Source organism: Trichosurus vulpecula, chromosome X (assembly GCF_011100635.1).
Source record: "Trichosurus vulpecula isolate mTriVul1 chromosome X, mTriVul1.pri, whole genome shotgun sequence".
NCBI lineage: Eukaryota > Metazoa > Chordata > Mammalia > Diprotodontia > Phalangeridae > Trichosurus > Trichosurus vulpecula.
Window position 1 is genome coordinate 45,817,739 of NC_050582.1, and position 20,920 is coordinate 45,838,658.

The window sequence follows — 20,920 nt, forward strand, 5'->3', positions numbered from 1 at the left end:
GAAAGGAGTTTGCAGTTTGGCCACCACCCCAGGGGCAGCAGGTGTGATGTAGCTACAGAACTACAGCTGCAGTTACTTCCGGCCCCAGGACCACCTGGTGGGAGGAATTAAGTGGCAGATCAGAGTGGGAGTGCAGAGTCTGCTTAAGATCTGAGTATAGTTTGGGTTGGGGGTTCTTAGGGAAGGAGGAGTGCTGGTGTGGCAGAGTTTGCTGTGTATAAATAGCTCTGAAAACAACAGCACAACCCCTCAAGCTTGGGACAAAGTACTCTCTACTCTACGAGCAGTCATACCCCAATGAAAAACTCAAGGGTCAAGTAGTTGGCTGGGAACATAAACAAGCAGGGAAAACAGACTCAGATTCAGAATCAGACTTTGGAATCTTTCTTTGGTGACAAAGAAGACCAAAACATACAGCCAGAAGTCAACAAAGTCAAAGACCCCACATCAAAAGCCTCCAAAACTGGTCTCAGGCCATGGAAGAGCTCAAAAAGGATTTGGAAAAGCAAGTTAGAGAAGTAGAGGAAAAATTGGGAAGAGAAATGAGAAGGATGTGAGAACACCATGAAAAACAAGTCAATGACTTGCTAAAGGAGACCCAAAAAAATACTGAAGAAAACAACACCTTAAAAAACAGACTAACTCAAATGGCAAAAGAGCTCCCTTAAAATGCCAGTGAGGAGAAGAATGCCTTGAAAGGCAGAATTAGCCAAATGGAAAAGGAGGTCCAAAAGACCACTGAAGAAAATACTACCTTAAAAATTAAGACTGGAGCAAGTGAAAGCTAGTGACTTTATGAGAAATCAAGATATTATAAAACAGAACCAAAGGAATGACAAAAAGGAAGACAATGTAAATATCTCTTTGGAAAAATCAGTGACCTGGAAAATAGCTCTAGGAGAAATAATTTTAAAATTATTGGACAACCTGAAAGCCATGATCAAAAAAAGAGCCCAGACATCATCTTGCAAGAAACTATCAAGGAGAACTACCCTGATATTCTAGAACCAGAGGGTAAAATAGAAATTGAAAGAATCCACCGATTGCCTCTTGTAAAAGATCCCAAAAAGAAAACTCCTAGGAATATTGTCACCAAATTCCAGAGTTTCCAGGTCAAGGAGAAAATACTGCAAGCAGCCAGAAAGAAACAATTTGAATATTGTGGAAACACAATCAGAATAACACAAGATCTAGCAGCTTCTACATTAAGGGACAGAAGGACTTGGAATGATATTCCGGAGGTCAAAGGAGCTAGAATTAAAACCAAGAATCACCTATCCAGAAAAACTGAGTATCATGCTCCAAGGCAAAATATGGACTTTTGATAAAATAGAGGACTTTCAAGCTTTCTCAATGAAAAGACCAGAGCTGAATAGAAAATTTGACTTTCAAATACAAGAACCAAGAGAAGCATGAAAAGGTAAACAAGAAGGAGAATTCATAAGGGACTTACTAAAGTTCAACTATTTTACATGGAAAGATGATGTGTGTAATTCAGGAGACCTTTCTCAGTATTAGGGGAGTTGAAGGGAATATAGACAGAGGGCACAGGATGAGTTGAATATGAAGGGATGATATCTAAAAAATGAAATAAATTTAAGGGGTGAGAGACGAATATATCGAGAGAAGATGAAAGGGAGAGATAGAATGGGGTAAATTATCTCACATAAAAGTGGCAAGAAAAAGCAGTTCTGTTGGAAAGGAAGAAGGGGCAAGTGAGGGGGAATGAGTGAATCTTACTCTCATCGAATTTGACCTGAGGAGGGAATACCATACACACTCAATTGGGTATCTTACCCCACAGGAAAGGAGGAGGAAGGAGATAAAAAAGGTGGGGGGAAATAGAAGGGAGGACAGATAGGGAGAGGAGGTAATCAAAAGCAAACACTTTCGAAAAGGGACAGGGTCAAGGGAGAAAATTGGATGAAGGGGGATAGGTTAGGCAGGAGCAAAATATAGTTGGTCTTTCACAACATGAGTATTGTGGAAGGGTTTCACATAGTGATACGCATGTGGCCTATGTTGAATTGCTTGCCTTCTTAGGGAGGGTGGGTGGGGAGGGAAAAGGGGAGAGAATCTGGAACTCAAAGTTTCAAAAGAAGATGTTCAAAAAAAAGTTTTTGCATGCAAGTAGGAAATAAGATATACAGGCAATGGGGCATAAGTATTTATCTTGCCCTAGAAGAAAGTAAGGGAAAAACGGATGGGGGGGGGAGTGGGGTAACAGAAGGGAGGGCTGACTGGGGAATGGGGCAATCAGAACATATGCCATCTTGGAGTGGGGGAGAGGGTAGAAATGGGGAGAAAATTTGTAATTCAAACTCTTGTGAAAATTAATGCTGAAAACCAAAAATATTAAAAAAATGATTTAAAAAAAAAAAGAAAATCAGGGCCCTTCAGATGTAAGACCTGATCAAAACTGGTAAAGGGAAATTCTGCTGGGGTTCAGGGTCAGTGGTTTTCAAGGTCTATGTGATCCCAATTCCCATCTGGCCAAACTAACCATCGCTCTTCCCCATTCCTAGCAAGGACAAAGACAGGCTATACAACTTGGTACATAGTGCTAGGCTTAGAGTCAAGAAGACCTGTGTTCAACAACTGATTCTGATACTAGCTGTGTAACCTTGGGCAAATCATTTGCTCTCTTATCTAGGAGGCTTATGAGGCTTCTATACGAAGCTGGTTTGTGCCTTGCATTGTTGGAAGTAAATCCCACAATGGGAGTTCTCTATGCTAATAAAGTGTCAGATCCTTTGTGCATCAGGATCATAATGGTAATGGACCTGACTGAGGTAGCCTTGTATTATGGATAGAAGCTAGACTAGGGAGTTAAGAAGAGGGGTTCACCTCTTAGCTCCAATATTTACTAAAGTGTGATCATAAATAAATCCCTGCAATTGAACCTCATTTTTCTTATCTATACAGTGGGAATAACATTTTACAAGGTTGGGTGTAAAAGTACTCTATGTTATTATCTGATGGCTATGGACGTTAACAGCATGAAGGAGAGCAATGCCAATGCTGTGGATCACATCTTCCATACCCATTCCAGTTCCCATTCACCAGCTTCCTCATTTTTTTCAGAACCAAGCTAGTATAGTGAGAAATCAGGGGCTCCTCAGTGGCTGTGAAGAGCCAAGCCAAGGAAACATCCAAGACAGCTTTAATAAAGGTGTTTAGTAAGAGAATGAAAACATAAGCACAAAGATGGAAAGGAAGGCAAAAAAAGGTGCTGGGGTTCACCGAGCTTTCTAGGCCTGTGTTGAAAAGGATACGGACTGTCTCAGGAATGCTGGTATCCAGACAATCTATGATTTGCTGTAATTCTTCCTGCATGCCAGGAGTCTGGAACAGGTCCTCCTATCAAAGAAGTCAAGAGTGAGGGAAAACAGACCAAATCCCAGAAACGCTAGGATTACAGAGGTCAGTTAGCAGCTGAAAACAGCAGTGAGGAGCAAAAGGAGGGTAGCATTTGGATAAGCCACAGAAATGGACAACACCGGGGCATGTACTGAAAAAGCCTAACTGCCTTTTCCTGAATTATCTTTAAAACCCATGTCATGAAGGGTGGATTTCAACACAAGGAAATCATTTTCATTTCAGTCTGTAGAAGATTCTGAGAAAAAATAAGAAAAATGAATTCTCCCTAGGTCTGGTAGACAACTTTGAGTGCTCAACTTGGGAAAAGGGGGCAAGATTATCAATAAAGCAGAATCATATATTATTCATGTTACTAAACGGTGAAAAGATATTTTTACAATAATCTTTTCCCTTGGTCTGGTTTTGGCTCTGCTGGAGATTCTGGGGTCAATTTAAAAGAAACATTAGGTACAAGTCTTAGAGCTATCTGACTTCAATTTTGCTGGAGACTTTAAAGTATTACCCCCGTATAAAAATTGATGCTCCCAAAATTGATTTTTGGGAATATAGAAGAACCTGGAATTTAGAAAACCCCAGTTCAAACTTCAGCTCTGCTGTGGGGTTTTAGGCAAATTACCTAGCCATAATCTGGATCTCAGTCTTATATGTAAAGTGGGAAAAAGAGCAAACACCTTCCTACCTCAGAGTAATAAAATGTGTGGCTCTAATGAAATCCTGAATATAAGCCATTTTGAAATGTGACAACCAGTAAGATCATGTATGTATAAAGACATTTTGAAAAGTGAAAACCATACAAACTGAAGGTATCCTAACTTCATAAAGCACCCACCTACCTCCAAAGATCCTAGAATATCTCCCACTTACCTGCTGACAGCCATTTTTATATAAGTGATCCACTAAAAGCCAGATTTCTTTGGGAACCTGAAGGGGTCTCTCGCCGACATTTCCCTCCAAAGGAGCCAATGGCAGAAGAGGGCTCTCCTAATTATCAATATGAAAAAGGGATGAAAGTCAACAGCTAACATTAAAAGAGGGCTTCTAGGTTTGCTTACTTTAATCCCCTATGTCTGAGAGTACCAATATGGCTTCCCTTTCATCTATGACAGTTCTCATGCAGCAGCCACCATAGAGACATCAGATGGAAGCACAGATGACTGAATTCTTCAATCAGCTCCCTGCCCCCCTTTCAAAAAGTCTCCTGTGTGTCTTTGGCACTGCCATGCTGGAGCTTCTAATGTTTGTATGGGCTTCTGTAGGCACCATGGAGGAAATACTTTGTAGAGCTACACCTCTATGCCTCTGAGAGACCATCTCTTTGAAGTAAGAAGCCATCTTCAGAGCAATGGTACCAAGAACCAGGGCTCTACAGCTAGATCACGGCATGGGCAATAGACCAACAGGAGTCTAATAGGAAATTATGTGATAAATGTCAACATGGCAAGAGCCTGTATACTCCAAACATTGATGAATGTAAGCTCTGGCCATGGAGAGCTAAAAATAATCAGCCCCATTGTTGCCATTAATTTGGGTATAATTCTTTTGTGATCTTAAGTATGAACAGGTGTGACAGGTACAGTAACCTCACTAGACTTCCATTCACAAACTGAAACTCTCAAGAACCAAATAACTACAGAGGCCTCCAAAGGGCATCTTCTGCATTTCCTGACCCTACATATATAGTGAATGCTAATTAGGCCAGGTGTGGTCCAGACCTGCGACTTCTTTTAAAATTTTTTTTTTGTTACATTTTAAGTTCCCAGTTATCTCCCTGCCTCCCCACCCCCCACTAGAGAAGGCCATCATTTGACATAGTACGTCAAACCATACTAGGCACCCTTTCTACTTAGCAGTTCTTTCTCTGGAAGTGGATGGCATCTTCCTTCCTAGGTCCTTTGTAGCTGATTTCAGTACTTCCAATACTCAGAATAGCTTAGTTGAGCAGTTATTCCTCAAACAATATTGCTGTTACTGTATGGAATGTTCTCAGACCTAAGGTACTTAATCCTGTAAGTCTACAGCAGTGCAGAAGAAGTCAATGAAGGAGCCAAGAGAGAGTACAGGGAAAATTCTGGGATCTAAGGCCAGAAGCTTTTCTCTATGGAGACTTTGACTCTTGCTCAGCTTGCCTCTCCTTTTTGTAGGGTGCTTTGGTGGTCTTTGGGTAATTTGGAATGAGAAAGTGAACAAAAACAATGGAAAAAAATCAACGTGTGACATCATCCAAGGTAGTAATAACTAAATCTGAATTTGAAAACTGCTGGAGAATAAAGCAAAAAAAAATTTAAACTAATTTCATAGACCTGGAGAAATTTCTCAGTGGAGACTATTGTTAGGGTGATACATTTAGAATTCTATGGGACCTTAGTGGTAATTTAATCCAATTCTCGCATTTTATAGATGAGAATAAGGCCTAGAGAAGTTAAGTGACATGCCCAAGAAGTCAAGTCTGACTATACATATAGTACTCTTGACTTGACCAGAAGCAACAAGTGGCGCTGCAGTGGATAAAGCACTAGGCCTGGAGTCAGGAAGACCTGAGTTCAAATCCAACTTCAGATATTTACCAGTTGTGTGACCCTGGGCAAGGCACTTAACCTGTTTGCTTTAATCCCCTGGAGAAGGAAATGGCAAACTCCGCCAGCATCTTTGCCAAGAAAACCCCAAGGACAGGATTGGTGTGCTATGGTCCATGGGATCACAGAGTCAGACACAACTGAACAACAACCCTTTCCACTGCACAATGCAGGAGGAAACTAGGCAACTGCCTGTATTTACTTTTCTTCTCCAAAATGGAATACAGATAATTGATTCTAATGCACTTATTTCTGATAAACAATGGAAATTTTTAGACATATTAATGATATTAAAGTATTACTACCAATGTACAAGATGAAGAACTGAGCAGGCTATTAACAGGAGGGGATCAGGGAATGAAGTTCTCTCAAATCCTAGCCATTTTAAAGGTTAGTAAACTGTCAGTAGGTTATCTATTCCAAATTACTTCCATTTCTAAACTCATACATCATAATCCTAAAAGATACATTTGAGTATGTATGGCTTTGAAGTATCAGGGAAGACATATGTGGGCATGTTTATTTTCTTTAAAAAATTTTTATATAGAGAAATATCTTTATGTTAGCATATATAAATAACGTATATACAAAATCTAACAAGATAGTAACAAAATTATTCTATGTGTCCATATGATATTTTTTGTTTACTTCTATACATTTAAAAATGTTTTGCTGAAATTTTAAACATATCTATCCCTAACCTTTCTTTACCCCAACAGAAGCTCTCCTTGTAATATGTATGTGTGCATATATGCTGGGGCAGCTAGGTGACACAGTGTATAGAGCACTGGGCTTGGAGTCAGGAAGCCTCATCTTCCTGAGTTCAAATCCGGCCCCAGAAACTTACTAGCTGTGTGACCCTGGGCAAGTTACTTAACCCCGTTTAACTCAGTTTCCTTATCTGTAAAATAACCTTGAGAGGGAAATGGCAAACCATTCTAGTATCTTTGCCAAGAAAACTCCCAATGGGGTCATAGAGTCGGACACAACTGAAAAACTGATCACACACACACACACACACACACACACACACACACACACACCCCTATACACATGGGTGTGTAGATGTGCATGTATATTTATATATATGCATGAACAGATGTATGTGTGTATGTAGGTATATGTATAGTCAGGCAAAAAGAAAGGTCAATGTAGTGGCCATGGGGGAGAATGCATGTCTTGTTTTACACTTTCAATCAACCAATTCTCCACCAACAGATGGAGGACGTTCCTTGGCCCCAATTTGTGCACTGTTTGTTTATTTTTTAGCACTCATTTTTTAAAAAATTTGAATTCTCAGTTCTCTCCTTCCTCTTGCCTTTCCCCCACTCATTGGGAAGGCAAGCAATTATACATGTGAAGGTAGGGCATGTTTACTTTTGAAATGCCTGAAATCTAATCTTAAACCTTATTTTGATTTCTAAAGGCAAAACAACTATGTTGTGGCTCCCCTCTAAAGTATGCAGTGCCACATAACAATAATAAACCCATCACTAGGGGTTTAAGACCCCAGCTACAGGCTAGTGTCATGCTAGATGCTATTATTAAAAACTCTCAACAAATATCTTTCATCAGTTTCAGACTGAGAGAGACTTAAGAGTCCTGCCTCTAAACAGGCTCTTACCATAGGTACTGATCCACCTCTGGACACTGTAGGAACAGATGAAAATTTTGAGACCAAACTGTGTACCTTGTTTCAAGGATTTAGCGTTACTGCTAACCTAACTTAATTCTAATAGTAATAGAAATTCAATTCTTCTAGTTCTGCCCTCCATGAAGATGGAATACAATTGGCTGACCCTTCCCTCATTTTTTTCATAAACCTTCAAAACACTGGAGAGAGTCACATTTCATTTTTAAAAATCTGGGCCCAGAACCCTCAAAGTCCTATTGCTCTTTGGCACCAATGACTAGATTTGGGTAGTTAATATCTTTCCTTTCCTTTGGACATATTCAAGAACAAGGGGTTAACCTGAAGGGGAAAGCCCAAAGAACTGAGACCAGAGAAACTCGGAAACCATCGATCAATTGTATTACCTTTTCTACGAAGCTGTCTTCTCCCTGAGAGCAGAGCAGGAAGAGAATGTTATTTACAGACAGAAAATGGTTAGAATTTGCAGAAGTAGAAGCAGAATCAGTATTATGAGAACTAACCAGCTCTCCCAACAAATGTTTTAAAACAGTCTTGGATTGTCCAACAAGTGGGGAACATGTAGCACAACTCACACATACACACACACACACTCACGCACACACTCACGCACACACACATATACACACTGAATTTTTTTCTACATATGATAGAGGAATCAGTCCCATGGAAACTTAGAGCAATTATTATAAAAAATGTATTTTTTGGTTTTGTTTTTTTTAATAGGGAAAAAACCCATCAGCAATCCCTGACTTAAAACACCCATACAGAAACGACTACCTGGGTACATAGGACCAGTTGGCCCTAGGAACTTTCTTTCCCTCTTGCCCACTGAAGACCACATTTCTGCCTGTCCATTCTCACCTACCGAGGTGCTGGTCTGGGTACATCTACAGCAGCAGGACCAGAGAGACAGTGAGATTGGAAAAAGAAAGGTGAAAATCCCCTACCAAATCACTCTTTCCCCCCCCCATACCTCACTACCACCACTGTTCCAACCAAAAAGTTGGGCTTACCCATACAATCTCTTTGTCTCCCCTCTTTCCAGTGACCCACTAGGCTTATTGACTTTGGGCATTTAATCTAACTTTAGTCTTTTAGGTACCCCAAGGTCCACCATTCTCACTTATTTGAGCCTTTGCCTTTCTCTACAGGGAGGACCTAAGTGAAAAAAGAGAAGGGAGGCAGGAGGTCAATAGAAAAAGGCATGAACCTTGTTAGTCCCATTTCTTCTGTTGTAAAAACGCTTAGAAAACATCAAAGGGGCTGTGGGGGTTTTTCAGGAACAGAAAAGTAGGGGAGAATGTATGAGAACCACTCTGTTTGCACTAGGCCACAGAAGGAGAGAAACTGCGATTGTAAGCAACAGGTAATAACAGTGGAAAGAGAAGTGGGTAGATCAATCAATAAGGAGTCTCCAAAAAAGAAAGGGGGTAATATGGAATCTGCCCAGATTGAGAACGTCGTACAAGCCAAAGGTTCCCCCCAGATCTCTTGTAGTTACCATTCCTAGCTTGGAGTTGGGAGAGTCTTATTGCTTTGGCTCAACTGGTGTGGGAAATGGGGTGATTACCTCAAGATGGAATTTCAGATGAATTTCCCCATAAAGACGCTGTCAGACATGTTGGTTGGTTCTATAGAACCAGTACTAGCAGTACCAGTACAACATTTGCCTGCCTTCAGGTACATCATTAAATATGCTTTTGGGAGCTTCCCTGGGAACCCAACCACTGGGGAGGAAAACTCGGTTAGGTATGACCATCTCTCATGAGTCCATGAAAAGTGTGAAGACACTAAATGGTCACCCTACTTGCAACCAAAACCTGCCCAACAAGGACCCAACAACATTTTCATCAATGAATCAAGCCAATCAATACTGAATACCTACTATGTGTATCTAATGCCTTAGGGAGCTGTAAAGAAATATAAGAGATGTGCCCTGAGCTAGAAGAACCTCAGCTAAGACATATACACATTCTAAAAGTGATGACTAACGATAACAACCAGTAAGCGCCAACTGAGTGGTAAGGCAATTTGTGCATCTATAAGACTTCTGAGGACTGGAGATGAAAGGGACCTCAGAGGCCAACTAATCCCTCATTAGAGGAAACTGAAGCCCAGGCAGGGAAAATGATGTGTTCAAGGTCACAACAGGATCATAGTTCTACAACCAGAAGAGACCTTGGAGGTCACCTAGTTCAACTCTGTCATTTTAAAGAGGGGGAAACTGAGGTGAAGAGAGGGAAAACGACTTGTCTAAGATCACATGGCTGGTAAGTGGTAGAGTAGGGATTTGAACCAATGTCCTCTAACTTACCCTCTTTTCAACCCGTGGGGGCATTTTGGTGTCAATGGTAGTGTCTGAGTGGAGTATTGAAAGAAGGATAAGAGTTTGAGAGAGAAAAAGGGGGAGGGGGAGGGCAGGCTATTCTAAGCAGGAGGAAAGGCATGACTATGAGCAAAGGTGGTGAGGCAGAGACATACAAGGCAACATCCAGAGGCCACTGTGACTAGTTTCATTGGAAATGGGGGTATAAGTAGGTGAGTAGGGGGAGATTAGGCAGAAAAGGTAGGTTGGAGCCATGATCCAGAGAGTTTATGATGGCCAGATTAAGCAGTCTGAACTATATCCTGTGGGGAATGGGCAGCCCAGAAACATTTTTAGCCAGAGGGTGATATGATTAAAGCAGTGTTTTAGAAATCTTAATCCAATGATGGGATGCAGGCCAGATTAAAAAGATGAAGAGGCTGGAAGGAAGAAAACCAGTTGGGCAGCAAACTGTACACAAAGGAAGTGTGAAATGAACGACCACAGAGGCGTGAGAGAAAAGGCAAAAACTCTTCAGTTCCTAGAACAAAACACGTACTCCTGCTGCTTTTCGCTTTTCTTTTTTGTCTTGGCCTGGGGCTACAAGGAAGTGAGCTAGGAGTGAAGACAGCTAAGAAGAGGATTGATATGAAAAAGTCACATCAATGAATGAATGGAGAAGATATAACTTGGTGACTATGTTGGGGAGGAGGGAGGGTGAGGCCCACATGTCTGGGAAGGAGAAAGTAGAGAGAAGTTCAATACTGGACTCAGATCTGAAAAGGGAAACAGCTATGTGACCAATCAACAGCCTACTCTGGGGTCCATGAGGTGCCCAGTAGGCTCCCTTTCACTTAGCCAAGGAAGGGTAGGTCAGATTGTTAAGGAAGGCCTAAGTGGTCACCACACAACAAAAATGACACTCCCCAGCACAAAACTGCCCAGCCACTGGCCTGTGGCCTACTAAAGAGGTGTTCCCTAGGACGGCTACAATGTCACTATGCCTAACTCTGAAATCATCTGAAGTCACGTGGAGGATGATTTTTTCAGTACTTGAAATCTCATACTTGAACAATGTGAATCCGAGTTGAAAACAAAAAAGCAAAAAAGCTATTGGAAATCAAAGCTCTCTAACTATACACAGATGAAGTAGGGAATGATGGGTCAGGTGGGTCAGAGAAAGAGCAAATAGATACTGAAGGGACTTGGAGCTAAGCTCATCTCTAATCGCTTTTTTGTCCTTATTCCCTTCCTAAAGGACTCCTCTCTCTCACCCAAATGGTTTGGCTACCTATCCCTCAACCTTTTTATTTTCCTTTTGGGTCATCTAAATGAGCCAAATCCAATCCAATCCTATCATCAGGTTCTAGTCATCTCATTTCCCCATGAGACAGTCTGGAATAGTGGACAGAGCACTGCCCTTGGAGGTGCCACGTCCTGTCTCTAACACATGAGGGTTATGTGACTTCAGGGAAAGCACTTAACTTCCCACTGCTCTAGGTAACTCTGAGTGAAGCAACATGTGCTGGTAGAGGGAATTTCCTCATCTGGGAGTTCTTTATATCAATGAGACCACAAATCTAGTCCTTATCCCTCTCCTCCTCATGAAATCCCTCACTTCTAGCCTCCCTCCATTTGTCAATCAATCAAATGCTTGCTATTTGTCAGGCATGTGCTAAATGCTGGCGATACAAAATGATGCCAAACAAAAACAGTCCACCCCAGTTCCTGCTCTTGTGGAGCCTGTGGTCCAATGGGGGGTGAGGGGAGAGACAGTTCTCCACGCTCTAGTGTTATGTACCTTCCAAACCTTTCCAGGTGCCTCATGGACCAAAGTTAGTGACCTTCAGGGCACTGCCAGAATCCATCCCTCTCCTATGTAAAGAGACCTTCACCATCCACTCCAACTAGACAAATGTGGGGACTTCCTTTGCACTTTTCACTCTTGATTCAAACTGTTCCCCTGCCTCTATTAGAAGGACCTCTCCTACGTAATTCTTACTCTTCAAGTCACTGGATTTGATTCACAATGTGGCTCCTTTGGAAACTCTTCCCCATTTGGGCCAGAATCACTTTCTCTCCTGTACTGAACTTAGCTGATTTCTTCCTAATGTCATATGCAGGATCTAAGTGCCATATCTATAATCCCAAATTGCATGATTTTGAGATTAATCAAGTTCAACCCCTCCAAGAAATTTTAAAAATCCACTATTAACCCCAAGCTGCAGAGTTTTCTGCCACTGACTTTGTGAAACATGGATTTGCCAGAGCAGGATGACAAAGTGCCCAACACGTTCGACATAATTCAGGGAGTGTGGCTGGTGTTAGGATTAAGGGAAATCAGCTCAATGCTAACCACACATGAGACTTTGATCATAATGCAAACCTCACTACCCATGTATCAGCATCACCCAACTAAACCGGAGGCATTTCTACATAAACCTCAAGCTGCCCAACATGGACCTCAGATATCATGTATCCTGGGAGTACTGAATGAATGTCTGAGGAGGATCTTCTGCTGTCTTCCATAAATATCAAAAGAGATAGACTGTTTTTGTCTGAAAAAAAAATCAGAAGACACTTTCCCTCATCTGTCTCTAACCTTGGCCTTGCTAGGAATGGCCTAATCAATCAATCAATCAATCAATCAACATTTACTCATTTAGCCCCTGCTATATGCCAGGCACTGTGCTAAGTGGTAGGGATACAAAAAGAGACAAAAGACAGTCCCTGACCCTATGGAGGTGCCCATCTAATGGGGGAGATAACATGCAAATAAATATATACAAAGTAAGCTAAATACAATGGCCTAAGTCACAGGCACCATGAAAGGTGATTAAGAACAGGGGGACATGGGGCAGCTAGGTGGCGCAGTGAGTATAGCACTGGCCCTAGAGTCAGGAGGACCTGAGTTCAAATCCGGCCTCAGACACCTGACACACTTACTAGCTGTGTGACCTTGGGCAAGTCACTTAACCTTCAACTGGAACCTTCCCGCTCTCCAAAAAAAAAAACAAAACAAAAAGAACAAGGGGATGGGGAAAAACAGGAGCTGTGGTCAGAGAACAGAGACTAGACCCATGGGAAAAAGGGCTTTACTTTTTTTTGCACATACATCTTAAAATGAATAATACAGCACAGTATACCAGCTTTTAATACTACTATCTCATAACATTTAACTACCTTCTTGTGGCTGGGAACATGAAAAATGTTAAGACCTAAAGGAAAATGTTTCAGGTCATAATCGAGTCAATTGACAGGATGGGAATGTGAGTATTAAAGACATCTCACAAATAATCTTAGATTTGTTCCTTGCTGCCAAACATTAATTCGAATCACTTAGCGATGAAACACAGCCCCTGCTAAGGGAGAATGCCGGAATTGAAGAATATTGGAATATTACGAGCTGTCGAGTGAACGAGGATACCAAAGCCCACACTCTGTATGGAGAAAGACTAACAGAATGCAGGTTACAACTAAACATAGATTTTCACCAGAACTCTATTTAAAAGAACACTCTTTCTGAGGATTGGGAGATCATTTAAGTAAAATATGCTTCAGCTCACCCTTTCCCTTATAAACAAGGGCTGAACACCAACCGGGATGGAAGAGGCCTCTCTGCGGAACCAGCAGGTCCAGTATAAGTCCTTTACATATGTTGGCTTAACTCAAACCTAATGGCATTTTACTGCTTGATAATAGCAATGGCCTCTTTGTGGTGGCTGAGCTTCAGGGGAGAATCAGTGCCAGTAAAGGAGTACACCAGTGTAGGGTGGTTTCCCAGCTTTTACCAATCAAAAATAAAGTTGGGAAAGTATCTTTATTAAATGGTATCACTAGCATTCTAAATGGTGAAGCATTAAATGGAAAAGACTAACATATGGAGATGGAAGAAAACAGGTATCAGGAAAAATAATCAGAAATGTTGGACTCTGATGTGCTGAGGGAAATCATTCTCTTTCAAACAGGATTAAAGAACCCTGTTGTAGCAGTAAGAAGGCTTGAGGGAAATAAATAAATTTCAAGGAAGGATGTAGGGATTGGACCGAAGGATTTTAATCTATTTGAGTCACAGCTGAGACAACACCATGGCAACAGAACAGACTATCCACAGACAAGTCAGCTGCCCACTGCTGCTCTACCTCTCCCTTGGTTAAGCCAATCATTTGCTACAGCTGGGCCAAATAGTTAAGCCTGAATGTTAATGTCATGTTTGGCCATCATTTCACCTTATTTACTCTGGGTCAGGACCAAGAGTTCCCTTTTGGAGTCAGAAGAGGTATGTAGAAAAACCTAACACCATTTACATAGAGGAGAAAAGTTCCTTATTAAAGTCCTTATCAATTTTCTGTTATCCAGGATAAGTATCACTTTCATGATCAGCTTCATCATGGTTTGGCTAGAGAAATATAGAGTAACTCTCTTTTAAGCAGGCCACATACTCCACTAGTGGTCCCTACTCCAGAAAACCACCTGGGTTCATTAAAGAGACAGTAAATTACAGTGAATAGAACAATAGGCTTGGAGTTAGGAAGACCTCAGAAGTCCTGGTTCTAACATGGACTTGCTAGGCGATGTTAACCAATTTACTGTGCCTATGCCACAGCATCCTTACTCGCATACATTTCTGCACTGGGAACACGGTTAGGCTGTGAATGAATACCTACCCTAAAAGGCTGTTGGGAGACTACTCAAGATAACATATGAAGAAATGCTTTCTTTGAAATGGGAAGGCTTAAATTTCACTTACTGGGGTTAGTATTGTCAAGTCATACTACCAGCCCAGCACCAGCTACACATTACAACCTTTTGTTTCCCTCTAGTCTAGCGGCACTGAAGTCAACCTAGAGTAATAGGTTCTGTTATTAACCCAAAGCTGGAAGGGAACAAAACCAGACAATGTCAAAGATCAAGGCAGGAAGACAGACACAGGGAGGTGAGATGTAAAGCACAGTAAGTGTTCCTCTTCTAGGAATACTCCTTACCAGGTCGATGAGTTTGGTAACAGGAACTTCTCGAATTGGTCTTTTCATTCGGCACAAAGCTTCCAAGGATGTGCCAAAGCAGCTTGGGAGGTAACTTCCACTGATGGTCAAGAAGTAATCTTTGCCTCGGTCCAAGTGAAGGACAAGAATATCTTCAATCTTATCCTCCCCCGAATTCAGAATTGTCACTGAGTCTTTACTGACATAGACATCCAAGGAAATGTCGATTGTCTCACCTGAAATGAGGTAGAGAGAACTTGGCTATGCAAACTTCCAGAGGAAAAGCAGTAAGAAGCCCCAAAAGATAATTTTTCAAAAGAAGAAAGGTGAACTATCAACAACTATATGAGAAAAACACTCCAAATCACTAATAAGACCAACTCATATCCAGCCAATTGGCAGAGACAATAAAGGACAGAAACAATGTAAGGTGGATTGTGGAAATGGAGGCACATGAGTCCACTGTGCATGGGCCTTGGAATCAGTCCACTTGCTCTAGGAAAATGATTGGGAACTATCTTAGTAAGTGCCACTGGGAACTATGTTATAAAAGTGGCTCAACTATTCAAACCCTTTGATACTGCTACTGGGTATATGTATCCCAATGAGGTCAAAGACAAAATGGGAAAGGTCCTAATATCAAAACATTCACAGAAGGACTTTTTTGTGGTAGCAAAAAAACTGGAAACAAAGAAGGCTTCCATTGACTGGGAAACAGTCGAAGAAACTGTGGCACGGGAACATAATGGCACATTATTGTGCTCTAAGAAATTATGAATATGAGAAACACAGAGAAACAAGAAAGGATCTGTTCAACTAAGAAGAACCAGGAGAAAATACACAATGATCCCAATAATATAAAGGAAAACACCATTAAAAGATCGATCAGACCAATGTTGATATCAGAATGTCCATATCACTATAATGACCAATTCTTGGCATTAAAAAAGGACTGATGATGAAACATAATTCCTCTTCTCTCAGGTACAGGATAAGGCATATGCTATCAGACATGGTCAATGTGTTGCTTTGTTTAGCTTAACTGTCCTCTGGTGGGTCAGAGGGGTTCTATTTTTAGGGAAGGATAGAGGGACATATATGGATGTGCTAGGAAGTGACAGCAATGTAAATCAAATTAAAAAGAAAAGCAATAATACGTAGAGGTTAGAAACACAAAACACAGCCACCATGAACACAAGGAAAGTGACATAAGAGCCACAGCTAGAAAAGACAAGGGAAAGAAATGCCCAGCCATCTTGAGGAGACAATAAGTGCCATGTGTACCAAAGATAAGGAAAGGAACTCACTTGGTTCTAAGCAGCCCTCAGAGGGCTCAGCCCGAAGCCAAGGCTTGCAGTACTGGCTGTCACTGAGCTTAGGGATGAAGGAAAAATGACATGGCACTTGGCCATTGTTGGTGACCTGGAACTTCTGCTTCTGCAGTTGACGGAATTTCACCCTCTCAAATACAAACTAGGGAATGAGAAAAAGGCATAAATAATTCATGTCATAAGCAGGGGAAATGCGACTGGGCCAGTGGCTTCAGAGACATTGTAGGTAGTGGGCAAAAGAGCTAGTCTTTGCTAAATGTGTTGCTACCAGCTGGACTCTGTAACTAAGCCCAGACCATGCCCTCCCACATGCTTCCTCTGCTACATGGTTCACTATTAGCTGGTGTTCACCATATAACTGACTACCTAAATAGAGACTGTGGTGGGGGGCAGGGCAAGGTAGGGCACAGAATAAGGGGGGCCGGTATCGCATGCTGGCTAGCATAACTAACTAGATGGTCCTCTTCACTGTTCTCTCTCCAGGCCACTACTCTTGGTGTCTCAATAGCCGGACTCTCACCAGGGTCATCTACTGCTAGTGGCCCTGTGACCAAATCCAGCTTCTGGGTTTCTACTTAGTGTTAAGGAGAAGAAATCCCCAGAATCTTTGAAAGGGAAGTAATCCCAGTTTCCTCTGGGCTAGCCAATATATATGGCATGCAAAGAAGGCACATGATCCAACTCACTTCCCTCTTGCTGAGTTCTAATGAAGGAAGAAAATCATTTTCCATTCTATCCATGATGCGAACACTGTCCTCAAATACCTTCCTGTATCTTCTGTCATCCACAACCTTCACCTGAAAGAAAACAAGCCACTTTTTAGTTTTGTATGTCACCTTCTTCCTATAACCCACCGCATCCAAGTCTGCAAACAGTCCCGAAATGATCATTAAGGTAAATGCCTGGATGATACTGAGCCCTACAGATGCACACTTTAAGGCAAACATGGTGGTTGGCAGTTACCTGGCTGCCTTCCTGTGAATTAAAACTTCAAATGATGGAGAAAATGGAGAAGAATCAACTACTCAGGACAAAATTTTTGCTACATTTTTCAGTAAAAGAAGTATGACATGTGGCAAAAGTGAGTTCTTGAATAAGTCAGAATGATATCAACTGGTCCAACATGTACTAGGCACTGCTGTCATTATTATGATTTATAATAATACCAATAATGAGTGATAAGACCAAGAGAGAGGCAGCTTGGTACTGTGAAAAACTGAAGTGAGAATACCAGAGTTTATGTCCTGACTCTGCACTTAGGTGAATTCATACAAATTACTCAGCCTCTCTGGACCTCAGTTTTTTTTCATTTGTAAAATGAGAATGATACAAGTTCTCCTACCTACCTCACAAGGTTGTTGTGAGTCAAGTGTGCTCTGTAAACTTGTGAGGAAAGCTTTTTGCGAACCTTAAAGTACTACAGAAATGTGAACTATTACAACAGTTAGCTCAGGGGTGGGGAACCTGCAGCCTTGAGGCCACATATGGCCCTCTAGGTCCTCAAGTGCAGTCCTTTGACTGAATCCAAACTTCACAGAACAAATACCCCTAATAAAAGGATTTGTTCTATAAAACTTGGACTCAGTAAAAGGCCTCACCCAAGGACCTAGAAGGTCACGTGTGGCCTTGAGGCCACAGGTTCCCCACCCATTGGTTAGACAATAGGGCAAACCGTTAGAGGAAGCAATATATCTGTGGATGACACCAAGCAGCATGCCAACATTATTCAGATTTTTGAAAATAGACCCTATAAATCATACTAAAATAAAGCCATGATGACAGACCCAAAAATCATGGCCAACAAATGGGGAAACATTCTCCCTTCTGCTAAGGTTAGTAACATAGCATGGCTTACTGAAATGGCTATTGCGTTCAATAAGAACTTCACATTAAGCAGTGGCCAAAAGAAACTGGTGACTTTGGTAGGTTCTAAAGCAAACATGCCAGTGGAATAATAGTGAAGTTGAGGCAGCTACTTAAATGAGTAGAATGGTTTCCCATCCAAGTTGGGTACTTTATAGAAGTGGAACTAGGTCAACCAAAGTGGACTACCTCAAACTCTGCATTGCTTCTCTGACCTTGGCACCGGCTGGAACACTGTCTCTCTTCACCTTGGCCTCTCAGAATCCCCTTTCAAGGTTCAGCTCAGGTAGTATGCCTCCTACCCAAGGCCTTTGTTGCCCCCTCCCAGCCCCAAATATGACTTTGTATTTCCTCAGTTGTGTAGAGGCTGTACCCTCAGTAGAATACAAGTTAACTGAGGACAGAGACTGTTTGGTTTTTGTGCCAGTGCCTAGCATGTAGTAGGCACTTAATAAATGTTTATGAATTGAATTTAAAAAGTAGTATTATCCCAACATATGTTTGACAGTGTTAGAAGATTTTAATTCCAACCACACATGACTGTAATGAGTTTCTTCATTAGGTCCCAGTGTGTAATGCCGTATTAAGGCCAACTCTATTGAGCTGTAGGCTCAGATCACAGCACTTCTGGAAGATCATTGAAGCTACTGAGGGGGTGCCATCTGCATCAGTGGAGGTACTAAATCAATGCATCTTTGAAGTACTGAAGAAGCGTTTTAATCAGAAAACCTCATACTTTTTACAATACATATAAGCTCTTTTGTCCACATGACAACTCTGCGAGGTAGCAAGGGCAAGGAATATCGCACCTATTTTATAGATAAAGAAATAGCCACAAGAAAAGTTAAGGAACATGACTGAAAAGCACTTAGCTCCTTGGGCCTAGGACTCAGGGCTCCTAACTGCTACTGGAGTTCTTCCTAATAAACTGGAACTGCTTCGAGCAGGGGCTGGGAAGCCTTCAGCCCTTGGGTTCATTTTCTCTGGCCTGCAACAAGTTTGCAACTACTGATTATCTCTTGGGCATCCCTTCTTCCCTCTGCTAACAGTCATACATTTCTACAACCACAAAGATGCATGGTCTTGAAAGTCTTCTGCACTAACAGTCTAACAGCTTTTCAGATGGAGATGTTACTCTGTGAAAGGGAAACCTTTTCCTCCTTCGGTAGATCTTTGTGGTACGAAGGATCAGAGCATTATTAAATTCAACATCCAGGTAGGGGAGGAAAAAAAATCAAAGAATTTCCTCACTAATTTCATTTTAGAAAAGGGAAAATATGGCAAAATACAGGTAGGTGTTAGTTAGGAAAGTAAAGTATTAGAGTGGAATTTTCAAAGTCAGTATCTCACAAGAGGCCTAAAGTCTATTTTAAAACACTGTATTAACAGTCCAACACGTTTCCAACAAAAGTATGAGGTATTAAAAAACAACCTTCCTTCCCCCGCCAAATGAAGCACCCCCCGCCCCAGGATGACTGACTGGTAAATTCAAACAGCCTGTTGTAGTGGGGAAAGGTACTTTTCAAAAACTGGATCATCAACAAAGTGAAGTCTGCAAGGTTTGACAGGCAAGAAATTTGAAATTAGGAAAAACAACTTAGAACACAGTAATGAGACGCTTTAAAAAGCCCAAGGGGCAGAAGATGGCTACAGAATATTATGGGAGGACATGAACCCTACATAGAGTCAGAAAAAGGCTCTTCCAGCCCAGTGCTCTGTCTCTAACCAAGGACGCCAAGGGATGCCTTCAGGAGAACATAAGAATTAACCGTCCCAAGGCTTTGTCTTCAGAAGATCAAGGTTGCAATCAGGAGACCTAGATCTGACTCCTAGCTCCAACACTTAATAGCTGAAGAAGTCAATCAATCTTTTGAGCTTCAGTTTCCTCCTCTGTGAAATGGGAATAACACTTGTACATAATAATTATCTCCCTGAACTGTTGTGAGGAAAGTACTAAAACCTTAAAGTGCTAGAAGGGTGAGATGACAGTTACCCTAGACCAATTTCTCGGCCGGCGTTAATAATCACGGTATTAAAGGTAGGCCCAGAGATAAAAAGAGTGAGCAGGAAGCAGGAGAGGGACCGTGAGCTGGGCAGGTGAGACTTGTCGGTCTCCTTCTCAGGGCTCTTCCCTTCTCTTTGATGCCTCTTCCTCCTGTCTTTCCTGGCCTGGGAAGGCCCGCTTCCCATTTGAACCGGCCAAAAGTATGAGACAAAAAATATTTTTAAGTTTTATAATTGTTTTTAATTTGAAAAGCAGATGATTTGAATCTTTTCTAGTTTTGTCGTCCAAGAAAGGAAACCAATCCCCCGCCCCAAAGTGCTTTTTACTTAGAAAGGTTGGGGGACCTTAAAGCATTACAAAGTAAAAGAATGATTCCTTGTATGCTGTCTACCATTATTTTCTGCATATCAAGAGGTAACAGCAGAATGTCTTGAACCCACATGCTATGCACTCAAGGCGCCATGCTTTGTCTTACTTTGTGACATCAGGATGCCGAGGGCCAGCATTCTCCCCACATGTCACCCTACAATATCCCGAATCCTAATTCTGGCCCAAGCTAGGCTCAGGTCCACCCAAGGTTCACTCTGTAAACTTGGTGCAGTACAGGACCCCTCATACATGCATGTGTCTCCAAGTCACATCCCTGAACCTCGCCCAGTGCCAAACCAGCCTGCAAAGAAGGCGGCAGAGGTGCAAGACCTTTGTCTAGCTACATTTCTTTGCATATTTTCCTCTAGAATTGAGCTCAAATTTCCAAGGCAACATGGCTTGCATATAACACCACCATTGTGTAGCAAAAAGGCCTCTAGATTAGGAATCAGAA

General features: G+C 41.7%; 1 protein-coding gene across 1 annotated transcript in view; it reads right to left on the reverse strand.

Annotated features, from left to right (window-relative positions):
- Positions 1 to 20,920, reverse strand: part of OCRL (OCRL inositol polyphosphate-5-phosphatase) — a 56,403-nt gene that overhangs the window by 4,140 nt on the left and 31,343 nt on the right. Inside the window, exons 15-20 of the mRNA XM_036740094.1 lie at positions 16,916 to 17,026; positions 16,206 to 16,371; positions 14,899 to 15,134; positions 7,992 to 8,015; positions 4,246 to 4,362; positions 3,276 to 3,360 (exon numbers count right to left, since the gene is read on the reverse strand). Of these exons, the coding sequence (XP_036595989.1) occupies positions 3,276 to 3,360; positions 4,246 to 4,362; positions 7,992 to 8,015; positions 14,899 to 15,134; positions 16,206 to 16,371; positions 16,916 to 17,026 (739 nt within the window). The remainder of the gene's footprint in view (positions 1 to 3,275; positions 3,361 to 4,245; positions 4,363 to 7,991; positions 8,016 to 14,898; positions 15,135 to 16,205; positions 16,372 to 16,915; positions 17,027 to 20,920) is intronic.